The sequence below is a fragment of the Pongo pygmaeus genome, chromosome 19 (genome assembly GCF_028885625.2).
Source record: "Pongo pygmaeus isolate AG05252 chromosome 19, NHGRI_mPonPyg2-v2.0_pri, whole genome shotgun sequence".
In the NCBI taxonomy this organism is placed as follows: Eukaryota; Metazoa; Chordata; class Mammalia; order Primates; family Hominidae; genus Pongo; species Pongo pygmaeus.
The window spans coordinates 81186-105852 of NC_072392.2; the positions used below are offsets into that span (position 1 = coordinate 81186).

The following is a 24667-nucleotide window of genomic DNA, read 5'->3' on the forward strand; positions in this document are numbered from 1 at the left end:
TATTTTCAGGTATTGGATTTCATCAAACGTTGGGTGCCCTTGGCTGTCCCCACTATGAGTGAAACACAGCAAAGCTAATAGGCAGCACTGAACATGTGGGTGAGGCTTGTGGACTGGAGGTCTCACAGTGGACTGGGCAGAGACCCACTGTTTGGGGAACCCCCAGTGTCAGGATCTGTCCATCTGTTCTCTTTCATCAGTTTCCCAGAGAGAAATTCAATAATGTCCTGCCAGCCAGGTGCAGAGGCTCATGCCTGTAATCCCAGCACTTTGGGAGGCTGAGGCAGGTGGATCACAAGGTCAGGAGTTCGAGACTGGCCTGACCAACATGGAGAAACCCCATCTCTACTAAAAATACAGAATTAGCCAGGTGTGGTGGCATATGCCTGTAATCCCAGCTACTCACTTGAAGCTGAGGCAGGAGAATCTCTTGAACCCGGGAGGCGGAGGTTGCGGTGGCCGAGATCATGCCATTGCACTTCAGCCTGGGTGACAAGAGCAAAACTCCGTCTCAAAATAATAATAATAAATGTCCTGCCTTGGGGGTGGATGGATGGGGACTAGGCCTGGCTTTTATCAGCCTCCATCAGGAATTTTAAAGGGGTATGAGGGCTTCCCCATTTACATCCTGATTTCAGTAAGGCACCTTGTCCCAGCCTTTGGCTACCCTTGGGGTCCCCAATCCAGGATCTTTTCAGATCACCGTTGGCCGGCAGTAAACCTGTCTCCTGCCATGGTCAGAGAAGGGCAGTCACCAGGCCAGGAGGGGACCTGAGGGTGTAAACACTTCTTTCAATCAAGACAATTCTCAGACCCACCCTGAACTTCTACCTTCGGGACACCTGGCCCCTCCAAGTTCTGTGCATTTGGGGGATTCTGCAGAGCAAATGGGCTTGTTCATGCTTGGCTTCCTTCTTTGTAGACATTTTGGGGCTGACACTAAGCAAATCATACTGTTCCAGCTTCCAAAGCTCTTCAGATATTTGCATTCACTGCCATCTTCTTTCCTGTTCTTTTTGTCTTTGTGGTTTATGTCATTTTCATTCCTTTATGTCATTCTAGTAGGGTTTTGAGGGACAGAGGAAAATATGAATATATTCAATGCACCATATGTAACCAGAAGTCCTCGTGCATTTAAAAGACATTTTTGCATACATACATGTATGTTTGCAGAACTCATTCTGATTATTTGTGTGTACTTCCTTTTGTATGTAGATGGCCTTGCTTATCCGTTCAGCATCAGGTGTGTGAGCTGCATGAACACACACAGCTCCAGCCCCTCCTTTCACTGCGGCTTAGGAAGTGTTCCAGCAAGTCAACGCACCACAGTGTTTTCCATCCATTTTTCCACTGATGCATCTCAGAAACACAGGCAGTTGGGGTCTTTTGATCAACACACTGGCTCAGTGCAAATTTTAATCTTCATTGTTTTAATTCTGAAGCATAACGTGCCACAGGGAAAGTGAGTTTCTTTACTGTTTGCCAGCAGCAAGGACAAAAAGTGAATGGTGGGGGCCCAGGAGCTCCCAGCTTGGAGAGGAGGCCCTTCCAGACCCAGGGACCCGAGGGTTGGGGCAGGAGGCAGGAAGAATAGGAGGGTATGAACACCGACACACACACACACACACACACACACACACACACACACACACACACACACACACACACACACACACACACACACACACACACACACACACACACACACACACACACACACACACACACACACACACACACACACACACACACACACACGTTCTCTCTCTTCACGGAAGGGTTTTCCAGAAGCATTTGCCCATACTCTGAATGAAGTGTTTTCATGCCAAGCCAAGCCTCCGGAAGAGAAGTGAATTCATGGCTGAGGGAGCCACGTGCCCTGGCCGGGGATGCACCTGAAGGCTGCTCTTCAGCGAGTGAGTTCATAGCATCCACCAGAGCTTCCCAACTCCTCAAGCTGAAGACAGGCTGAGCAAAAACCAGGAAGGCCATGAGGGGATTCAAAGAAACCTAATAGGGCTGGGTGTGGGGGCTCACACCTGTCATCCCAGCACTTTGGGAGGCCGAGGCAGGCGGATCACTTGAGACCAGGAGTTCAAGACCAGCCTGGCCAACATAGAGAAACCCCATCTCCTCTAAAAATACAAAAATTAACTTGGTGTGGTGGCAGGCACCTGTAATCCCACCTACTCAGGAGGCTGAGATGAGAGAATCGCTTGAGCCCAGGAGGCGGAGGTTGCAGTGAGCCGCGATTGCGCCACTGCACCCCAGCCTGGGCAACAGAGCGCGACTCTGTCTCCGAAACAAACAAACATACAAAAACCAAAGAAACCAAACAGAGCCAGGTTTCACCCGCGGTCCTGGGCCAGCCCACGGGAGGGGGGCACTGCTCCCGCCTCCCAGAGCTGAAGGGAGAGGGAGAGGGTGGGTGAATCTCACCCTCACTGCTCTGGCTCCGATGCTCGCCTCTAAGGGGCCACACGCAGCTTTGGAGGCCGTACCCTAGGTTTCATTTAGTCTTACCATTAATACAGCCACGGAGAAAGCCCCGCCGGGCAGCCCCTCTGACACTGCATGTGGGAAACCCCCCCAGCCCAACCCAAGACACACGCAAACTTAAAATCATCAGCAGGTAGATTGGGGGTGTGGGAGGAGGGCAATAAATAAGGTCAGGGGCTGAGGGCAGTGGGTGGAGGGGATGGCGGATGCAGACAGCTCCCCAGGAGAGAAGGGGTGCAGAAAGGCACTGAGTGGGGGAGGCAGACAGCTCCCAACACTGGTTTGTCGAGTCATGGCCAACAGGGTGTCTCACGAGGGCACAAGGGCCGGTCAGGGAGGAGCCGGGCAGGGTCTGGCAGGAATCCTCCACAGGGAAGTCTGTTCCAGGCAGCAGACACCTCAGCCCAGGCAGCTGGAGGGGCCTGCTGGAGCTGCGTCAGCAGCGGGGGCTCGTCCAGGTGCGTCTTTTACCTTTGGAGGAAAGAAAAGGTCACCGCGTGGTGAGCAGGGGTGGAGTCCCTCCTTCCCCGGTGACAACTTGGCCTTTGGGAATGAGATGGAGGAGCGGGTGGGGAAGGCAGGCTTCTGCTGACAGCACCCGTGCCTCAGCCTGAGCTCGAGACCAGCGCCGCTCTGCTCTGCTGTGTGATGGCAGGAAAGTCACCTGCCCCTCTGGGCTTCAGGCCCCCCTCCTAACCCAGGTGATCAACATGGCAACCTCAGGATGCCGGAAGGAGCAAATGGGCACGGAAATAGAACATCCTCCTCTAAGCCAATCCTTCCCAAGTTGTTTCTTAAGCCCAGGAACCCTCTCTCTGCACTGGGCCACACAGCTTCCCCCTTTATTACCAGACATTTACTGAGGACCTCCTAGGGGAAGGCAGTCCATGTGACACTGGATTTTGTCTCCCCGGAACCCTGTGAAGGACACTGTACTGATAATAGAACTGGGCGCAGAGAGATCAAATATAAGGGTGAACCATATTGAACTGCTGGTATTTCACTGTTTTTGAACCACAAAAATGCAATTTCAACTGGGCGCAGTGGCTCCTGCCTGTAATCCCAACACTGTGGGAGGACTGTTTGAGCCCAGGAGTTCGAGACCAGCCTGGGCAACATAGGGAGACCCCGTCCCTTTGAAAAATACAACAACATTAGCTGGGCATGGCAGCACTTGCCTATAGTCCTAGCTACTTGGCAGGCTGAGGCAGGAGGACCGCTGGAGCCCAGGAGGTCGAGGCTCGGTGAACAGTGATCACACCAGTGCACTCCAGCCTGGGCTACAGCATGAGATCCTGTCTCAAAAAAAAAAAAAAAAAAGCAATTTCATATGGTTCAACCTGGGGGTCTGCTCAAGGTCACATGGCTGTGGGTGGCAGGGCTGGGACAAGAACTCAGGGCTGCCGGATTCCACACTGTCCTCTGTGGAGGACCTTCAGGAGGCTAGAGGGAGGGGGCAGGGTCCGCTCCACAGCCAAAGATGCCTCCCGGATGCTCTGCAGCTCCTGGGGAGCTATCGAGTGGGGAAGGAGAGAGGTGGGGCAGGCGTTCCTGTGGGTGGCTGCCGGGTGCCCTCCACACCCCGGGGATGGGGATCAGCTGCCGCCCTGGTGCACGCGTGTACCCATGAATCCTCTGGCCAGGGAGGGGCCCAACCTGCCCAGGGCTTCTTTCTTGAAGGAGACAGGGCTGATCCTGCACCTGCGCAGTTTTCTCTGGCTTCAGTTTAAGGAGAACCCTCACCCCCACCACAGGATGATCCTGAGCCAACCAGGGCTGGGCCCAGCAGGTGCAGGGCAGGGTGGGAGCCCAGGATTCTCCCCTCACTCTCTCTCTGTGCCTTGGTTTCTACACCCATCAAATGGGGACAATAAGCCTCCCAGCCACTCTGCCAACAGAATGAAAGTTCGCCCCAGGGGAGCCCGGCACATTTTATGTAGCAGAGGATGGTAACCACTGCTGTGATTACCGAGAGTAGCTAGGGATGGTTACCAGTCCCATTCTGGGTCCCTCTCTCTGTTCCTTGCGGGCAGGGATGGGGTCTGGCTCACCTTGTTCCCCCGCACAGTGCTTGGTAAACATGCAGAATTGAAAATGTCACCGACCAGTCTCCAGTTTGGGAGGAGTGAATGAGACAGACACGGCCGTGGGGGCAGGAGAGGGGAGAAGGCAGCAGCTGGGTACTCACCGGGGCCCTTCGGGTCAGCACAGGGCAGGGTCCCCCCCGCGGGTCGGCGGAGCCCGTCCCCGTCTCACCGGCCAGGCTGCTCTGGCTCCCGGAGAGGTGGCCCAGCGGGTGGGTGAACCCCATCCTGGGGGCCTCCACGCTGCCACCTGTGGGAAATCACGTGTGGGCCCCGTGGATCTCCAACCGAGACGGGGTGATCTCAGTCCAGTTCCTCATTTAGAACTGTGTAGGTCTCTGTGGGGTGTCTGCTCCCCACCCCACCCAAATGGCTGCCAGGCTCTCGCCCGACCTCACCCACATGGCTGCCAGGCTCTGGCCCGACCCCACCCACATGGCTGCCAGGCTCTGGCCCGACCCCACCCACATGGCTGCCAGGCTCTGGCCCGACCTCACCCACATGGCTGCCAGGCTCTCGCCCGACCTCACCCACATGGCTGCCAGGCTCTGGCCCGACCTCATCCACATGGCTGCCAGGCTCTTGCCCGACCCCACCCTCTGGCCGTTGCTGGTGGGTCCAAGAACGCGCCTGCAGGTCGTTTCACTAAGTCACAGATCACCAACATGAAAGTCCACAATTATCACAGAATGGGGGTGGGGGTGGGGGATATATTTTGGTTAACCTAATGAGAGAGAGGTGTTGACTGCTGCCTTAACTCACTAAAGGGTCTTCACTCAAACACAGTTTCTGGTTCTTGCCTGGCCAAGAGAGCAGACGTGGAGCCTGCTACTTCGCTAACCTTTTCTTGTCTCCCAGTCCTGCTTGGCCAGAGCTGAGGGTAGGTGTGGAGAGAGGGGACAAGAGCCTGCGGTGGGAGGAGGAGGGGAGTATAAAGCCTGCCCTGGAAACCGAGGCTGGCAGGTAAGTTTCCTTTATGCTCTTCTAAATTTTCTCTAGAATCTTCAGCCTGAAGGAGCCTGGGAAGTCACTGGTCCGGAGACAGTTTTCATCTCTTGCACCATCTCTACCTACTGACATTGGCCACTTAGAAAACTGCACTGAGGAGGATTCTGAGGGCACATCAGGGCTCTGTGGAAAGAGTATCATGATCACCTAGTAAGGTCTGCCATGGTCACAGGAGAGGGGGGTGTTGGTACGTGTGCCAGGCCTTTGCCGGCTCTGATTTAGCTCAAACTTCCATTCCCAACCCAGTCTTGGTCCCAAGACAGGACCCCCAAGGCATTTCATTCCCGTCTGGGGCAGTTATTACAGAGCCCTTCTTCTTCTGCACTAAAATTGGCCTCGCTGAAATCGGGACCCCCAAGGCATTTCATTCCCGTTTGGGGCAGTTATTATGGAGCCCTTTCTTCTTCTGTACTAAAATTGGCCTCCCTGAAATTTCTTTCAAGGGTCCAGTTCTGACCTGTGGAGTGACCGAATGAAGCTGGCCCTTTTTCCAGAAGTCCTTCGTGTGTTTGAAGGACAGGAAAATGTCTTTCCTTTCCTCTCCCAGGCCTTCTCTGTACCAGTCTCAATGCCCCCGTTAACCCGCTTTCCTACAGCAGTTTCCCAGAGGGTGAGCTCAGGGATGTCCAAGTCAGAAGGGGCTTTGGGGGCTGCCTGTTCTGTCTCACCTGCTAACGAGAAGGAAATGCAGGCCCAGAGGTCACAGCAGGTCCTGGGGACCCCATGGTGGTTTCATGACAGGACTGACCTAGTGCAGGGAGGTCTGCACCTGATTTTCTCAGCTCTCATGATTCAAGAGGCAAACTCTCAGTTGGGGAACACTCACAGGTGGGCACGGGTGGAGTCCCAAGTGTGTGGGCCAAGGGCACGGGTGGCCTGGCTGGCCCTGGCTCCTGTCCTTTGCCTGCCCTCCTTCCCCCGCTGTGTGTACAGAGGAGCCTCAAGGAGCCTGTTGTCCCATCCCTAGGCCTGCTCCTCCTTCCAGATGCAGAAGAACTCCTTGGACACCCACTGGGAAGCAGCAATCTGAGGAGGCAGCAAAGCCACTCTGTCCCTGGAGCTTCGGAAATAAACAGCACTCTTTTTTTTTTTTTTGAGATGGAGTCTTGCTCTGTTGCCAGGCTGGAGTGCAGTGATGCAATCTCAGCTCACAGCAACCTCCACCTCCTGGATTCAGGCAATTCTCCTGTCTCAGCCTCCCAAGTAGCTAGGCTTACAGGCACCCACCACCACACCCAGCTAATTTTTGTATTTTTAGTAGAGGTGGGGTTTCACCATGTTGGGCAAGATGGTCTCAATCTCCTGACCTCATGATCCGCCCACTCCGGCCTCCTAAAGTGCTGGGATTACAGACATAAGCCACTGTGCCCAGCCTAATAGTTTCATTTCATTTCATTTCTTTTTTTTTTGAGATGGATTTTCGCTCCTGCTGCCCAGGCTGGAGTGCACCACGCCCGGCCAGTAAGCAGCATTTTACTCCCGACCTTACCTGACCCCCTCCAGGGTTTGTCACCTTTCCGGTCCCTGACCCCAGTGGGTGGGAGTCCGTCCTCTAGGCTGGAGGAGCTAAGATCCGAGTCACTGTCACTGTCGCTGGAAACCACTGGAAGAGACAGACCACAGCACGGGAGGTCACCCAACCAGCCCCTGCCTGCAGGCATGGACGGAGGGGCCAGGGCAGGCCTCCCCAGCTCATGATCAAGTGGCGTAGCAGCTCAGCTGGCCCTTTCGCTTTGGGCAGAAGAAATAATGGCCTCAGGATGGGAGGACACGCATTTCTGCTGGCCAAAGAGGGGAGTCCTGGTGTGAGGAGGCTGGGACTTGGGCTCAGCGTGACCAGCAGAGAAGAGTTCACCTGTTGGCAAGCCACCTCCACATGCCACCCCCATTCTAGTTCCTCTGGTGGAACAAGGACCCACTTGCCATGGTGGAGGCCGATTATCACCATGGTGCAGACGCGACAACTCTGAGGCCTCCACTCGGTGAGACAATAGACCCAAGCACGACAGCTCTGAGGCCTCCACTTGGTGAGACAATAGGCCCAAGTGCAACAGCTCTGAGGCCTCCGCTCACTGAGACAGTAGACCCAAGCGCAACAGCTCTGAGGCCTCCAATCGGTGAGACAATAGACCCAAGTGCATCAGCTCTGAGGCCTCCACTCACTGAGACAATAGACCCAAGCACATCAGCTCTGAGGCCTCCACTCGATGAGACAATAGACCCAAGCGCAACAGCTCTGAGGCCTCCACTCACTGAGATAATAGGCCCAAGTGCGTCAGCTCTGAGGCCTCCATTCGGTGAGACAATAGACCCAAGCACATCAGCTCTGAGGCCTCCACTTGATGAGACAATAGACCCAAGTGCATCAGCTCTGAGGCCTCCACTCACTGAGACAATAGGCCCAAGAACAACAGCTCTGAGGCCTCCACTCGGTGAGACAATAGACCCAAGCACATCAGCTCTGAAGCCTCCACTCAGTGAGACAATAGACCCAAGCACAACAGCTCTGAGGCCTCCACTCACTGAGACAATAGGCCCAAGCGCATCAGCTCTGAGGCCTCCACTCGATGAGACAATAGGCCCAAGAACAACAGCTCTGAGGCCTCCACTCACTGAGACAATAGGCCCAAGAACAACAGCTCTGAAGCCTCCACTCAGTGAGACAATAGACCCAAGCACAACAGCTCTGAGGCCTCCACTCACTGAGACAATAGGCCCAAGCACATCAGCTCTGAGGCCTCCATTCGGTGAGACAATAGGCCCAAGAACAACAGCTCTGAGGCCTCCACTCAGTGAGACAATAGGCCCAAGAACAACAGCTCTGAGGCCTCCACTCACTGAGACAATAGGCCCAAGAACAACAGCTCTGAAGCCTCCACTCAGTGAGACAATAGACCCAAGAACAACAGCTCTGAGGCCTCCACTCACTGAGACAATAGACCCAAGAACAACAGCCCTGAGGCCTCCACTCACTAAGACAATAGCCCAAGAACAACAGCCCTGAGGCCTCCACTCACTGAGACAATAGGCCCAAGCACAACAGCTCTGAGGCCTCCACTCGGTGAGACAATAGACTCAAGCACATCAGCTCTGAGGCCTTCACTCGGTGAGACAATAGGCCCAAGAACAACAGCTCTGAGGCCTCCACTCGGTGAGACAATAGGCCCAAGAACAACAGCTCTGAGGCCTCCACTCGGTGAGACAATAGGCCCAAGGCAATGCTCTGCAGGGATGTGGGGACAGTCAGAGCTGACCCTTAGGGAGCATTCCCTGCACTTTCCAAAGATACATTCACTTAAGTTTCAGAACAACTCTGTGAGGTAGGAAACAGCATTAACCCCATTTAACAGGCAAGAAAATAGGGGCACGTGCCCAAGTTGTAAATAGAAGAGCCGGATTCTCATCCCGGCAGGCTGGCTCCGCGGCCCCTGCTCACAACCCTCTGATTTCACTGCAAGAATTGAACTGGGAGGCAGCAGGCAGGCTCTCATCCCAGTTCATCCAGTAATGCACAGTGGGGTCTCGCAAATGCGGAAGGGAACCAGACAGATGGGGCTGGAATCCCAGCAAGTGGAGGTGAGGGTGTTGTCACAGTGAACACCCACCGTGGGAGAAACTCTCTTTTCTGGACTAAATGGAAACCGTATTTGGCTGGGTAATCAACAGTGAGAGTCATAATACAGGATATAGCTACCCTTTAAACATTCTATTTTAATTTTAAACACAGAAATGTACATCCATTTGCCAATCTTTCGATGCCAGGCTTGGGTACTTCTGCAAGATTGGCCCACACAGTCTCTCAGGTATAAACTGCACCCGTATTGCATTGTCTGCGACCCCAGGTGCAGTTTCTCTGAATTGCAGCGGGACCCACAGACCCTGGCCAAGCAGGACAACTGCAGAATCCTCCTTTTTCCGTTTCTTCCTCTTGGTTTCCACGGTTGTCCTGCCCGCCCCTAATTCCATAGATTTTTATAAAGCAAGTTGTTTCCATCAAGACTTTCCAGGGCTGGGCGTGGTGGCTCACGCCTATAATCCCAGCACTTGGGGAGGGCAAGGCGGGTGGATCACTTGAGGTCAAGAGCTCAAGAGCAGTCTGGCCAACATAGTGAAACGCCATCTCTACTAAAAATACAAAAATAAGCTTGGCGTTGTGACGGGCACCTGTAATCCCAGCTACTCGGGAGGCTGAGGCAGGAGAATCACTTGAACCTGGGAGGCGGAGGTTGCAGTGAGCTGAGATTGCGCCACTGCATTCCAGCCTGGGTGACACAGCGAGACTCTGTCTCAAAAAAGAAAAAAAAAAAAAAAAGACTTTCCAAAGTCTCGGTTTTCATGAAACAATTGTCTCTTTTCTGCCTCTTTCCGTCAATTCGCATAACATTTAATTAAGTGATATCATTGCAATACCGAGTACAACAGCACAGAAAGGTCTGGATCAAGGGTAACCAGCTCTCACAGGCGAGAAACTCAGCAGATGGGGCAGGAGTCAGGGGCGCCTGTCAGGGTTTTCCTTGGGGAATGCAAAACGCTGGTGGTTACGGAGGAAGGTTAGGGCGGGTTGAGCTCTTATGCCAGGCACTGTGCTGGGCCCTTAGTGAGCATCGTCTTCCAAACAACCCTGAGCCACGGTAGCCGCTGGTGGGAGGTAAGACTGGAAACAAAATCCATCTATACTGAGGTGGCTAGCACGTTTCATGTGATCCAGCGAGCCCTTTCTGGAGCAGTGTGTAGGGAAGAATTCAGAGACCGCATTGAAGCTTAGTGGGAGGAAGTGCCTGGTCAGTTAGGGAAATCCACCGTGGGCACTGGGGTGGGGAAACGGAAGCTTCCATGTAGATCCAGAGGCTTCTGGAAAGTCTTCATGGCTCCAGCCTCTGTCACCTTTCAGCTAAGGGAGCCACAGGAACAAGCAACCAGAGGCTGGAGCTGGCTGCCGTGAAGACCCGGAAGACTCTCAACCCTGTGCACCCCCAGCACGGCAGCCAGCACACAGTGGGTGCGCCCTCAGCAGACTGGCCAGCACACAGTAGGTTCACCCCCAGCAGAGCGGCCAGCACACAGTGGGTGTGTCCCCAGCAGAGCGGCCAGCACACAGTAGGTTCACCCCCAGCAGAGCGGCCAGCACACAGTGGGTGTGTCCCCAGCAGAGCAGCCAGCACACAGGGGTGCACCCCCAGCAGAGCGGCCAGCACACAGTAGGTTCACCCCCAGCAGAGCGGCCAGCACACAGTGGGTGTGTCCCCAACAGAGCGGCCAGCACACAGTAGGTTCACCCCCAGCAGAGCGGCCAGCACACAGTGGGTGTGTCCCCAGCAGAGCAGCCAGCACACAGTAGGTTCACCCCCAGCAGAGCGGCCAGCACACAGTGGGTGTGTCCCCAACAGAGCGGCCAGCACACAGTGGGTGCGCCCCCAGCAGACTGGCCAGCACACAGTAGGTTCACCCCCAGCAGAGCGGCCAGCACACAGTGGGTGTGCCCCCAGCAGAGCGGCCAGCACATAGTAGGTGCTTCATGAAGGTCAGGGACTCGTGGTCTTGCCTCTTTTCTTCTCATGTCTTGCCAGTTTCACTCAAATGGTTCTTAAATCAGTCACTTCCTCACCATTGTCACTGCCTTGTTTAACTCGAGGTGTCAGCTCCTCCAACCTGGACTCCTGTGACAATGCCCCACCAGAGCCTCACCTGCACGCACTCCACTCTGTGTTCTCTGCACAGCCAGGGGATGCTCCAGCAAAAGCACAGATCCCAGCTTCACCCTCTTTAAAGGCTCCCCACAGCCCCAGGACCACACTGGGCTCCTGCCCTTTGTCTACTTTTCCACCTGTATCCCACGCCACCTGCTGTCTCACCCCGGGTGCCTCCAGCCTCCCACAGCTTGTGGCTCCTGTCACCACCTCCCGCTGGGACCGGCTTGCCTCTGCCCAGAATGCCCTGCCCACCCGTCTTCTCTTGGCTCAGAAAACTGCCTCCTTCAGGAAGCCCTCCGTCTCACCTGTGCCCTGGCTGGCTGAACGCCCTGTGCTGTCTGCTACCCCTGCACCAACCACTTTCTGCTCTGTTTGCGTGTCTGCTTCCTCTAGCGGGTCGTGAGGCTCCTTGAGGGCAGGGACCAAATTGCACATGCAAATGAGGCTGGTGTGGCTCTCCTCTCTGTGGACCTGACCTGTGCACTGAAGCAAGAGTGATGAGCATGGACTATTCACAATAGCAAAGACTTGGAACCAACCCAAATGTCCATCAATGATAGACTGGATTAAGAAAATGTGGCACATACACACCATGGAATACTATGCAGCCATAAAAAAGGATGAGTTCATGTCCTTTGTAGGGACATGGATGAAGCTGGAAACCATCATTCTCAGCAAACTATCGCAAAGACAAAAAACCAAACACCACATGTTCTCACTCATAGGTGGGAATTGAACAATGAGAACACTTGGACACAGGAAGGGGAGCATCACACACCAGGGCCTGTCGTGGGGTCGGGGGATGGGGGAGGGATAGCATTAGGAGATATGCCTAATGTAAATGACGAGTTAATGGGTGCAGCACACCAACATGGCACGTGTATACATATGTAACAAACCTGCACATTGTGCACATGTACCCTAGAACTTAAAGTATAATGAAAAAAAAAAAAAAAAAAAGAGTGATAAGCATGGGATCGGGCCTGGCCTCTCCTTCCTCCATCTGCTCAGAGGCTCTGCCTTTTTCTGTCCTGCTCTCCAGGAAGAGTTCTGCTCTAGCTCCTCGGACTTTTGTGATGCAGCAGCAAGAGGAGATAGGGATGGGGCATGGTTGTGGTCCGTGTGCCCTCTTCATAGTATTTGAGAAATGCAAGGAAAACCTGCCTTATTTTGCATTGTTTTTTGGGTCCTGGACTGAGCTGCTCTGATCATGAATCCACCAAGACTGGACCTCACGGGCATCAGTTTTATAAGCATTTATGTAGTTTTGACTCACTGATTAGATGCCAACCTCATGGGCCCTGTGAAAAAGGGAGAGGAGGTGGGAAGGAGCCAGGGATTCCTGCTAGGCTCCTGGAGCAAGTTGTTCCCATGTTGCCCTTGGGGCAGCTACAGTGAAATTAGAGGCCTGTGGCTCATACTTCCCAGGAGCAGGGAGGTGTCCAGCAGGAAGACAGTCCTGCGGAGGGCGAGGTGGCTCGCCTGCACACCGGTTTCCGCCTCTCTCTGGCAGAGATGCTTACGGGAGGTCTAGTCGTGCTTCCTGACTTGGAATGTCCCATCTCCCGCACGGCTAATATGGAAAATCTACACAGTCTGGGGCTGGGGGTGGGCATGGGGCTCCGTGATGTCACACAGTGCCAGGCTCCTTTGCTGCAAAGGGGCAGATGTCAAAGGACTCGGAAGGAGACGAGGGGATGGGATGTCCCAGGACTGGGGTTAGGGAGGCGAGCTCACCCTCCATCTCCCCACGCTTCCCTGTTCTGTCATCTGTCACGCATGGCCACGGAGTTGGGCTGGGGGCAGGCGAAAACCGAGGACAACCGTGAACCGTGCCGTGCCATGGCGTGAGGATGGCATTTGTTATGAGTTGTACATTTTATCCAAAGCAGCAACCCTGGAGGTGGGGTTAGGGTCAGGGTGCCACCTGGCCTAGTCCCCATTTGGTGCCCGTGTGCACAAGGATTCACAAAAAATAGGTAGAAATCCTCCCTGAGTTACAGTCACCTTGTTCTTCATCTCCGTTTATAGACCCCAAAGGGCCACAGCTGTCAAGAAGGGGGAAGAGCCTCTCGTGACTGGACCCTTTCTGCTAACTGTGTCGGAATTTCAAGCTGGGGCTTAGAGGTCTTTGTGGTACAGACCCAAATCCCATTTCTAATCCACTCTAATAAACACCACTCGAAAGAAATAAACCAAAGGAGGTCAGCAGTGCCCGCACCGGCCTTGGCATTTACTGGCAGGGCGGAAGGGCCACACCGAGCAAACCCTGCTGAGAAGCCCTGGGCCCAACACAAACACAGTGTCCCCAGATGTTCCTGGCTTCCTCAGGCTGCAAAGGAAGAAGCCTTTTCTTCTTCCTCCCTCCATTGAAATGTCACCGTAAAACCCAAACCTCGGCTAATTTGCCATTTGATTGCCGTTGCCACCTTTCTCCCTGCACAGCAGCTGTGATTGTCAGTGTTCCAGGTCTATTAACAAAGCTTTCAGGCTCATACATCTTCTGGCCCTTGCTTTTCCATCCTCAACATAACACTCTGTGTGTCTGAAGGCTGATGTTTTTTTTCTCTTTAATTCCCCAAAGGCTGAGTCTGGGATGGCTCACCGACGAGCCCTGTATTCTGCCCACGCCTGATTTTTTAGATGGAAGATGCGAGTACACCAGGGAGAAGGCTGTCCCAACAGCCTTTCGGAGGAAGAAGTATCATGGAGTTACCCGGGTGCCACTGAGAGGCAGGGGTGGGGGAGAATCTCCCCTCCTGGGCCCCTCCACAGGGGCCTGAGCCACTTGCTGGGGACCTGGCATCCCTGAGGCTTCCCCACCGCAGCCCAGAAGGGCTGCCTGCTTGCCTGGTGCTCATCCTCAGCAGTGGCCAGCCCCAGCACCAGCCGTGCCCACTTCTCTGGGGAGAGGCCAGCTTTTCTCTCCCCCTGCTCACTCTTGGCTGGATTTGCAATTTGACTGTCACCATGGAAACGCAGGGTTTTGGTACACGGAGCGGGGGGAAGAGTCTTTCCTTCTGGAAACTCTTTCTTGACTGCCTCAAAGGACATGGGTGGCAGCTGTCCTGTGGAGAGGCCTGGCCTGGGATGGTCCAGGGGACAGGTGTCATGCTGGCCGTGTGGCCTCACAGCACTGCGCTAGGATGTGGGGGCCCTGCTTCCAGGCTCTGCTCAGCCACCACCTGTCTGCATGGCCCCAGGCATCTCTCCAGGCTTCACTACAAAAACACAGGGGCTGACCCGGGCACCCACTCTGGGTATGAATCCTGGGATTCAACCTTGGGACAGCCCATTGGTGGAGACAGCCCTGGTGCCCCTCCCTGGTCGGGGGGGGGGAGATGCTCCTGCTGGGCCACACAGCATTGCCGCCCGGCACAAGGACAGCCAGCAGCCTGAGTTTGGGAGGCACTTGTGAGCTATGGCCACTCTGTTTGGAGGCTCCCAAAGCCCCTAGAAATTATGGGAATTATAGAGGAAGCGAGATATTTTCAGCAAACATTCTGCCAAGGCAAAGCAGATGGTGGAAAATTTTGCATACTAAAAACAAAAAAAAAATTCTCTAATGTAAAGGAACGATGATAAGGCCCCCGGGAGTGTAGACACTCCCAATTAGCCGTCTCCAGCCCACCAGGCAGGCACAGCTGCAGAGACGCAGGGCTGTCTGTCCCTGCTGGGACAGGGGACGGCTGTTCCACCTGCACACAGGGTAGGGTCCGTGGCCTGAAGTCCCACTGAGATGCCTCCCAAGGCTGGGGCTCCATCCTGGTGGCAGCTGGAGGGAAGCCTGTGGTGGGGGAGTCACCGGCTCTGAGACTTGGGTTGGTGTCCTGCCTCTGCCACTTCCCAGCGGTATGACTTTAGGCCAGTTTCCTATTTTTTATTTTTATTTTTTGTAAAGACATCATCTCCCTATTTGCCAGGGCTGGTCTCTAACTCCTGGGCTCAAACAATCCTCCTGCCTCGGTCTCCCAAAGTGCTGAGATTACAGGTGTGAGTGCCCGGCCGTGGAGCAGTCCTTTACCTCTCTGTGTGCTCAGGGGCTCGCCTGTGGAAAGGGGGATGGGGACTCTCACCCAGGGTTGTCCTGAGGGTGAAAAGAAGTAACGCGGTCGGCATCTGGCCTGTGGTAGGTGCTTGACAGGCAAGAGCTGTTACACTGGAGATGGGGTGCCCAGGCCAACCTCGCAGGTGGACTCACCCCTTTCGAGGGAGTGTGGATTCCCAAGCTGGGCTTTGTAGGACACCCAGGACACAGGATGCCTTCAGAAGCCATTCAGAGGCAGAGCCGGGATTTGAATCCAGGCCTTTCTATTGCCAGAAACATCGCTTTTCCATCTCACCGAACACGCAGGACGCCCCAGGGTCCTGCCTGACCCTAACGGCTCTATCCTCTCAGAAATCCTCCTCTCCAGGCGGCCAGTCCCCTCTCAGTCTCCCCACCATGCTCTTCTGTGCCCTCTCTGGACCCTTTTTCTGTCGCAGCAGAGGCTGCAGTGTGGGAGAGAGCTCTAGTTCACTCTCAGCAGCTAGGGTTGAGCTCTGGTCCTGCCTTGGATGCTCCTGGGCAAATACCTTAATCTTTTTCAACCTCAGTCTTCCCATCTATAAAATGGAGACAAAAATAACTACTAAGTAGGACAAACAGCTTTGCAAATTTAAAAGGCTATACAAGCCTATACATATTTTTAAAAATTAGAATCTAATCCACCCCCTCCAGGAACCCATTCAAATCATTTCTCCACTGAAAAGTCTCAATCCTCACGGGCAAAATGCCAATGGAAAGAAGCAGGGAAGATGCAACCTCCCTCCTCTCCCCACCCAGATGCTGTCTGACTTGCATTTCAGCTCCTACCAATGCCTGCCTCGACTTCCTCAACAGATTGAGGCACCACTCGAGGGCAAGGCCATACCTAAAGGCACGTGTCCCTTCCCTCAGCCCCACTGCTGGGCTTTGGGCAAAGCGGGTATTCAGGAAATACTTGCTGACTGATTTCCTGAAAATCCTCCCCAGGGCAGGAAACTGCGCTGTACAAAGACAGCAGGGCTGGCTGGGGTCAGCAAGGGGTGCGCCGCAGAGGGAAAGGAGACCCCAGACCCCATCTGTCACCTCCATCTCCCCCAAAGAGCTGAGGTTTCCCCCAGGACAAGCGCTGAGCAAGCAGCCCTTCTGAGCCACGACGGAGGCACCTCAGGGATGCCAGGAGCCTCTCCCAGCCTCCCCCGAAGGGACACTCGGGAGGATGCTGGTGGCCTCAGCCTGGGCAAAAAACAGCTGAATGGGGAGGGGCTGTAGGAGGCTGCTTCCATGGCCACAGATGAGTGGGTCCTTGGGGAGAGTGTCCGGTTCACGCAGCCTGCTCTTCCAAACCCACCTCCGGGTCAGGGTGCAGGGTTGGGGGAAACACGCTCTTCCTTTGGTTTGGAAACTCCCTGCAGGGTGTGGGTCTGGAAAGGGAGAAAGGGGGCTCTGAGGCCTAGAGAGCCTGTCCTCTTAGGGAGGGGTCCACTGGCAGCCATAAGAGGCTCAGAGCCTGCCCCTCCCTCCCTCCCTCAGGGACCCTGGAGCCAGGAGATATGGGGTGTGCTTCTGGCCCTTTGCTGGCTACCACCTGACCACCCCTGACAGCCACAGGACTACCTCAGAGGGCTGGAGAGGACGTGGTACCTGGAGAGCGCTGCTCCCTTGGTCCCCCTTCCAGGCTGCCATGGAAAGGCCCCCAAGGACAGCCCCAGGCCCGGGAGCTGACGGGCACAGACAGGGCTGGGAATCCAGGTCTGGGGAGTGGAGGAGGGCATCCTGCACTTGCTTATTCATTTATCATCGATTTTCATTTATTCCCTCCTTCAGGCCCAGAGACAAACAGGAGGCACCGGATAATGAAGACAAATCCTCAAATCAATAGATGTGGTCACCAGCATTGAAATCTCGTGGTCCCTGCACTTGCTTGAGGAGCTCCAGATAGAATGAAAGGTGGATGGATGGAAGATGAGATCAGCTCCCTCCAGAGAGAACGCGAAGGGCGGGGGACCATTCAGGGAGAAGGATAGTCAGAAAGGGCTTCCTGGAAGAGCTGGAATTTAAGGATGGGCATAATTTAGATACAAAAGCTGAGGCCGGGGCGTGCCAGGCATCCTGGACAGAGAAGAGGAAAAGCAAAGGCCAGGCAGTGGACTCCTCTGGCTCAGGAGAAAGGCCCCAGGCTCTGGCATGCAGGGGACATGGCCTGGTCTGGGTTGCGTGTGGTCTGTACTGCCAGGGACAGATGATGGCTTTTGGTTTAAGAATGAAACACAGCAAGCCCATGCCCCCTGCCCATGACTTCGCTGGGGTGCAGGATGTGCTTTTGGGTGCATCCTGACTCCAGCCTTTCTCTCCATGTGTCTCTGGGCCTTCATTGTTCTTTCACCTCATCTCTTTGTGCCTCCCTTGTTTTTTTGTTTTGTTTTGTTTTGTTTTGTTTTATGGAGACAGGGTCTCACTATGTTGTCCAGGCTGGTCTCGAACTCCTGGGCTCAAGTGATCCACCCGCCTTGGCCTCCCAAAGTGCTGGGATCACAGGCGTGAACCATGGCACCCGGCCTCTTGGTGATGTTTCTAAAATCTCCCTCTGCCTTTGAATTTCTTATCTTCATTTCCCTCCGTGTCTGTGTCTTTGTGTGTTCAGAGCCTTCTTGAGTGTTTCTTGGTTCCTCCTCCTGTCTATGCCAGCTCCTCTCACTCTCCAGGATCTGCCTCTCTGCATCTCTGGGCCTCCATCTCTGTCTCTCCCTCCCCAGGTCTCTCTGTCACATATCCTCAGGGCCCTGCTTTCTTGGCCTCTGGGTTTGTGCCTCAGTTTCCCCCACCTGGGCTGGAATCTCACTCCCTCAGGCCCACGGGGTCTGTGGTCAGAGCTTAGGTTTGGGGTGGGCTGCCTGCTTTGCCTGGATCTCCTGTCTATCCCAGGGGCAACCAAGGTAGGGAGGCCTGCCTGCCCCTTCCTGTGTGCAGGCCAGGGCCCTGCTGCCCGCTTCTGGACCACCAGCGGGAAATCAGCTCAGCCCCATGTACAAGGCCAGGCCTCACCTGTGATGGACAGGTGGCCCTGGGAGAGAGCTGAGAGCTGAGTGGAGCCAGGGCGGTTATCTCCCAGGCCTTTGCTGGAATCAGACGGGGCAGAGAGGCCCAGATTTATTCACTTCACTTAGTCCCCGAGACAGGTGAGCGGCTGGAGATGGATGTGCTTCACTGCACGAGGCAGAGACTAGCATGGGCCAGGCACACATGGGAGCTCTGCACACCAGAAGCAAGCCAGAGGCTGGCCCTTGGGGGCTGGGCCCCACTCTCCCAGTTCAGCTAAGACAGAGGCAAGGGGCCCACAGATGTCACCTTGCAGCTGGAATTGACCAATCAGCCAAGGTTGTCATTGGGTCTCAAGCAAATTAGAGGCGACAGAGATGCTCCTGACCTCCATGGTGTGGCTAATGAGTGCCTTCTGCTCTTGGAAATCCATCTGTAAGCCAGCAAGGAGGCCCACAATAGGCAGGTGGGCTGCTGGGGGAAGGGGTCAGGTGTAGCAGGTGAGGAAAGCAACAGCAGTTCATTTGTGCTCAGGACATCTGTTCAGGGGGCGGCCACTCCATTCACGCCCATCATCACTGAGCTTGTGTCTGGCTTAACCAAGGGCTCCAAAGGTCAAAACAAATTCGTGTGTGTGGGCTTCCGTTTCAAAACATTGCCATGCAAGACGTGGCCGGGCCTCTACTCCCCTGAGATTTAGGGAAAGGGCAGTTTCCTGACTGCTGCAGGTATTTCTCTGCCTTTCCATGCTGAGACTATGGTGCAAATTATTTGACCTCTCCGTGACTTAGTTTCCTCTTCTGTAAAATGCGACAACAGTACTGGCCCCATCACAGGTTGTTGGGGAACGACACAAAATAACAGAGATGCATAGCACCCAGCGCAGCCTGCAATGAGAAACCGTGTCATCTAGGGCAGCTACGGCTGTTGCTGTTTTTATCGGACTCCTCGGCAGCGAGGGCCAAAGCCCGTCCCTTTTACCTGCACAGACAGGCAAATGGTACCCAGGCCTCGGCTGACCCTGGCAGAATGGCAGCTGCCTGAGAAGACCAAGGCCGACTGTCAGTGTCTCTCCCAGTGGGACCCACGGCGGCCTCAGGCAGTGCAGCATCACCCCCTCCCCTTGCCCTGCCTCAGCTGGGAGGGATGACATTCATTCCCCAAATGTCTGGCTGGACCAGAGCCACACACACAACTGTCCATGACATTGTTTGATTGTTTATTTTCTTGACCCAAACAGCAGACCTGCACCAGGGAGATCTGAGTCAGTGGCTTCCAAGGTGCCACGCGGGGCCTGTGGTGCTGTTCTCGGGTGGTTCAAAGACAACTCCCCCCTTCCTTGTCTCTAAACAGTCCTTTCCGGCGCGTGCGCGTGCGCGCGTGCGTGCGTGTTTCTATTAGCTTTATATTTCAAAAATCCCAGGTACTTCCAGCTCCCCGGGACTACAGAATCCATGCGGGGAGGAAAATGAACAGAGACAGGGAAGGTGATAATTAAGCTTAAGAGGTCTTCCCGGGGCTAGGACTTGGGAAGGAAGCTTCAGTCAGTTCATGGCACTTAGTGAGTGCTTACCACAGCACAGTGGGGACGCTGGGTGGGTCTGACGGGATTTCATTTGGCAGCACATGCCTGTGTGGCACGTGTGCGTGTGTGTGCAGAGGGTGGGGCCAACGTGGAAATGGGACTGGGCTTTCCAGTAGAGGCTGATCTGAGAGCTGCCTTGCCAGCCACTGCTCTACCCCCGCGCCTGGAATTCCTCCATAAGTTTCATTCCCTTGGATTTAGACCTGTTTAAGACATGACTGCTGGGAGAGAACAGACTCTGTCCCAGCCCCTCATCCATTCTACTCATAGGGAAACCAACACCTAGAGAGGAAAAAGGACTTCCAACGCCAAGACTGTCCAAGCCCAGGAGTCCCCCAGGAAAACACCAGCCCTGTAGGGGCTGGGCCTGTAAGCCCTGCTGCTGACGTCACATTGGGCCACCTCCATGCTCACAGCAGCCACTAGGGGCAGGGTCAAGGGGTCAGGGTTAGGAGTACAGACACACAGACGTGACCTGGTCAGGCCCCTGCCTTCCACTGGCCAGGTGCAAAGGTCAGGGAGTGAAGTGAGCTGGACATGAGGGCCCTTCCCTTCCGAGAGAAGCATGCCCATTTTTCTTGCAACAGGTGTCCCTGTTGGTCTGTCTTCTATTCTTTCTTTTCACAGGGACGTGAAACAAGAACGGCTTCCCTTTCTTCTTAAAAACACTGCAATGGTGATGCTGAAAGTGTGTCAGAGACAATAGGGCCGGGTGGGGACTGCAGCGAACCACAGAATGCAAGCAGGGAGCGGCTACTCACCCTGACCAACTTCCCCGAGCGGGGAGCGGCTACTCACCCTGACCGACTTCCCCGAGCGGGGAGCGGCTACTCACCCTGACCGACTTCCCCGAGCGGCGAGCGGCTACTCACCCTGACCGACTTCCCCGAGCGGGGAGCGGCTACTCACCCTGACCGACTTCCCCGAGCGGGGAGCGGCTACTCACCCTGACCGACTTCCCCGAGCGGCGAGCGGCTACTCACCCTGACCGACTTCCCCGAGCGGGGAGCGGCTACTCACCCTGACCGACTTCCCCGAGCGGCGAGCGGCTACTCACCCTGACCGACTTCCCCGAGCGGGGAGCGGCTACTCACCCTGACCGACTTCCCGGAGCGGGGAGCGGCTACTCACCCTGACCAACTTCCCCGAGCGGGGAGCGGCTACTCACCCTGACCGACTTCCCCGAGCGGCGAGCGGCTACTCACCCTGACCGACTTCCCGGAGCGGGGAGCGGCTACTCACCCTGACCGACTTCCTCTAGCGGGGAGCGGCTACTCACCCTGACCGACTTCCCCGAGCGGGGAGCGGCTACTCACCCTGACCAACTTCCCGGAGCGGGGAGCGGCTACTCACCCTGACCGACTTCCTCTAGCGGGGAGCGGCTACTCACCCTGACCGACTTCCCCGAGCGGGGAGCCGCTACTCACCCTGACCAACTTCCCGGAGCGGGGAGCGGCTACTCACCCTGACCGACTTCCTCTAGCGGGGAGCGGCTACTCACCCTGACCAACTTCCCCGAGCGGCGAGCGGCTACTCACCCTGACCAACTTCCCGGAGCGGGGAGCGGCTACTCACCCTGACCAACTTCCCCGAGCGGGGAGCGGCTACTCACCCTGACCAACTTCCCCGAGCGGGGAGCGGCTACTCACCCTGACCAACTTCCCGGAGCGGGGAGCGGCTACTCACCCTGACCAACTTCCCCGAGCGGGGAGCGGCTACTCACCCTGACCAACTTCCCGGAGCGGGGAGCGGCTACTCACCCTGACCAACTTCCCCGAGCGGGGAGCCGCTACTCACCCTGACCAACTTCCCGGAGCGGGGAGGTATCGGAAGCCCTTCTGACTTCCACAAAGGAAGCCAGGGCTCCAATTTTTAAAAAACGAGAGTTCTCCACATTTAAACAAGTTGACAATGAATTTTAAGCAGTAGGCCAGATTGAATCACTGCTCCACCAGTCTGTGACCCAAAACACAGGCAAATGTGTGGCCCCGGAGGACAGACGGCACCCACCTCCCAACATGGCGGCTTCCTACTCCATTCCGCCTCCTGCAAGCTCCAGCCCCCGGCCCCGGTGTGTACAACACACATTCCCAGCTGCTCTGAAGGCTGTGGAGAATTCACGTACCGCGGCTGGTGTATGTGACAGAAATGGCAAATCCAGAGTCTGCTAGCAAAATACGGGGGTGGGGAGTGGGCTGGGGGTGAGGAGAAGGAGGCTGAGCTTCCAAAATGCAAATCTCTCAGGGACAGAGAGAAGGAAGGCGGCATAGCGGCAGCTGGCTCTGGGCAGTCAGCAATCCTATCTGAAAATAACACATTTTACAATCCACAACTGCACCTCATTAAGAATGAATGGCTCGGCTGGTATAAATAGCAAGCCGTGTGAAGCAGTCAGGAAACAGCATATGCGTTTGACGGAAAAACGGCAGCCACAGGGCTGCTTATTAGCCCCGTGGACGGAGGCTCCTCACTCACTAACAAGACGGGTCCGGGGTTCAAAGCTGGGGTCGGCCGAGGCTCTGCAGTAACAAGACGGGTCCGGGGTTCAAAGCTGGGGTCCGCAGAGGTTCCGCGCTAAGAAGACGGGGGTCCCAGGTTCAAAGCTGGGGTTGGCCACATGGCTTCCCTGATCTTGGAGCACAGAAGTCCTCGCCCTGTGCCAGCCCTGCTCCCAACCTGGGCTTAACTCTGGACATACACAGCCAGCCCACAGTGAGCTTCTCACGGCTTCTGACCCGCAGGACCCCCACTCTAATGTCCTACCTCTGGGCTTGAATGCTGCCATTGACAGGGAGCTCACTCCTCCGTCAGATGCAAAACACTCAGTTCTGTGGCTGGATGGCTGTTGATCAAGGAAACCTAAATGTCCCCTGCCCTGGCTATTGATCGAGGAAACCTAAATGTCCCCTGCCCTGCCTCAGCTCTGCTCTGGGTCTGGGAGAAGTGGCCTTAGCTGGCCAAGCCATCCGTTCTGTTTGACTATCGGACACTGGCCAAGCCATCCGTTATGTTTCACTATCGGACACAGAACAGAAATAATTGGACCAATCACTTTTTCTCCCAAGTATGGACGTGGGGTCCTGAGAGCAGGGTGGGGGTGGGGCAGATGGTTGGCTTGGAGGGCGGGCAAGCTGCAGAGCGGGCATCGGGAGCACAGAGCTGGTACAAGGAGAAGCAGCTCAGCCGCCCTGTCTGTCTCCTCATGGCCTCGCCAGCCTTCGTCTCCCGCCCTGATTCTAGGAGAACCTTCCTCAGTGGCTTGGCAGCAACCCCTGCCTCCTGCCAGCCTTGGTGGTCCCTGATCCTCACAACCAAAAATCCCCAACAGTCAGAAAAGAAAAAGCCAGTGAGCGTGGAGAACTGAGCGAGAGCCTGACTCCGCACGGCTTCCGCCACGGGCGGGGCATGTGCTGGGTTTTGGAAGCCGGGATCCTGGGTCCTCTTGGGCACAGCCTGGCTGCCTACAGGACCCTGGCCAGCCTTCCCTCCTCATCCATCATGAACCGTCCATTCCACCATCTGTAGCTGCCCTGGAGGCTGCTCTGAGCATCAGCTGGGTTAGTGCCCATGAGTCACAGAGCGCTGGGGCTAGTACAGCTCGGAGGGAACTCAGCTCTTCCAGGAAGACAGGTAGAGGGCGTGGGGTGGGGGCGGCAGGTTAGCCAGGGGGTCACTGGGCAAGGGCGGCCCCGGCAAACATTTGTGGCTTGAGCTGAACCAGACTGTTCAACCCACACAGAACCCTCAGGCTTGCTTTCACCCCACCACAAAAAGGACCACAGTTTGGAATTTTTAAAACCTGTCTAACATCAAGTGAGCCACTGAAGTGATCGTGAAACTCCCATTTTTCTTAAAACTCCCCACCTGGAACAAATCCAAAACCTGGAAGGGAACCGGCATGTCACCCTGTTCTGGAACAGACCTTGAAGGGAACCGGCATGTCACCGTTCTGGAACAGACCTTGAAGGGAACCAGTGTGTCACCCTGTTCAAAGCTACCCAGGAGGCCTGCGCTCCCCTCTGGGGAAGGATGGATGGTGGGAGGTGGCAGGATTCCTGCAGAGAGGTCTGAGGAGGGACAATGACTCAGGCCTCAGCGGAGAAGGGAAAAGGAATTTGCCTCACAGCCAGAGCTGCCTGTGTCCCAGCCTGGGAGCTTTTTGGTTCCTCTCTAAGGGCATGGACGTGAGGAGGAAATGCGTATTTACACCCTGTGAGCAGGGCTTTTGATGGTGCTGGGCAAAGTGGAGAGGCCTCCCCAAATCTAGCCAGGCCACAGCCCAGTGACAAGGCTTTCGATGATACCACAGGATCCCAGGCCGAGGTCCACATGGTAAAACCTCATGAATCCAGAGGTCCTGGCCCCCACCTGAGAGCCCTCTGCACACTGGCTTCAGGCCCCTGGTGTCAGGCACTCAGTCACAATTGAGAAAGGCAGGGAGAAATGACACAGCAGGCCAGGTGCGGTGGCTCACACCTGTAGTACCAGAACTTTGGGAGGCTGAGCTGGGCGGATCACTTGAGCCCAAGAGTTCAAGACCAGGCCTGGACAACGTGGAAGCACCCGGTCTCTACAGATACAAAAAAAATTAGCAGGTGTGGTAGTACATGGCCAGCTACTTGGGAGGCGGGAGGATTGCTTGAGCCCGGGAAGTCGAGTGTGCAGTTAGCTGAAACTGAGCGACTATACTCCACTCCAGCCTGGGTGACAGAGTGAAACCCTGAGAAAGAAAGAAAGA

General features: G+C 55.5%; 1 protein-coding gene across 10 annotated transcripts in view; it reads right to left on the bottom strand.

Moving 5' to 3' along the window:
• Nucleotides 1–1413: 1413 nt before the first annotated feature.
• The window catches only part of RPH3AL (rabphilin 3A like (without C2 domains)), a 161043-nt gene continuing 137789 nt past the window's right edge, over nucleotides 1414–24667 (bottom strand). For all 10 annotated transcript variants that reach the window (XM_063656193.1, XM_063656197.1, XM_054457160.2 and 7 more), the window contains 3 exons: nucleotides 7081–7194; nucleotides 4688–4833; nucleotides 1414–2970 (listed from right to left, as the gene is read on the bottom strand). In XM_063656193.1, coding sequence (XP_063512263.1) covers nucleotides 2899–2970; nucleotides 4688–4833; nucleotides 7081–7194 — 332 coding nt within the window. In that variant the 3' untranslated portion in view covers nucleotides 1414–2898. The remainder of the gene's footprint in view (nucleotides 2971–4687; nucleotides 4834–7080; nucleotides 7195–24667) is intronic.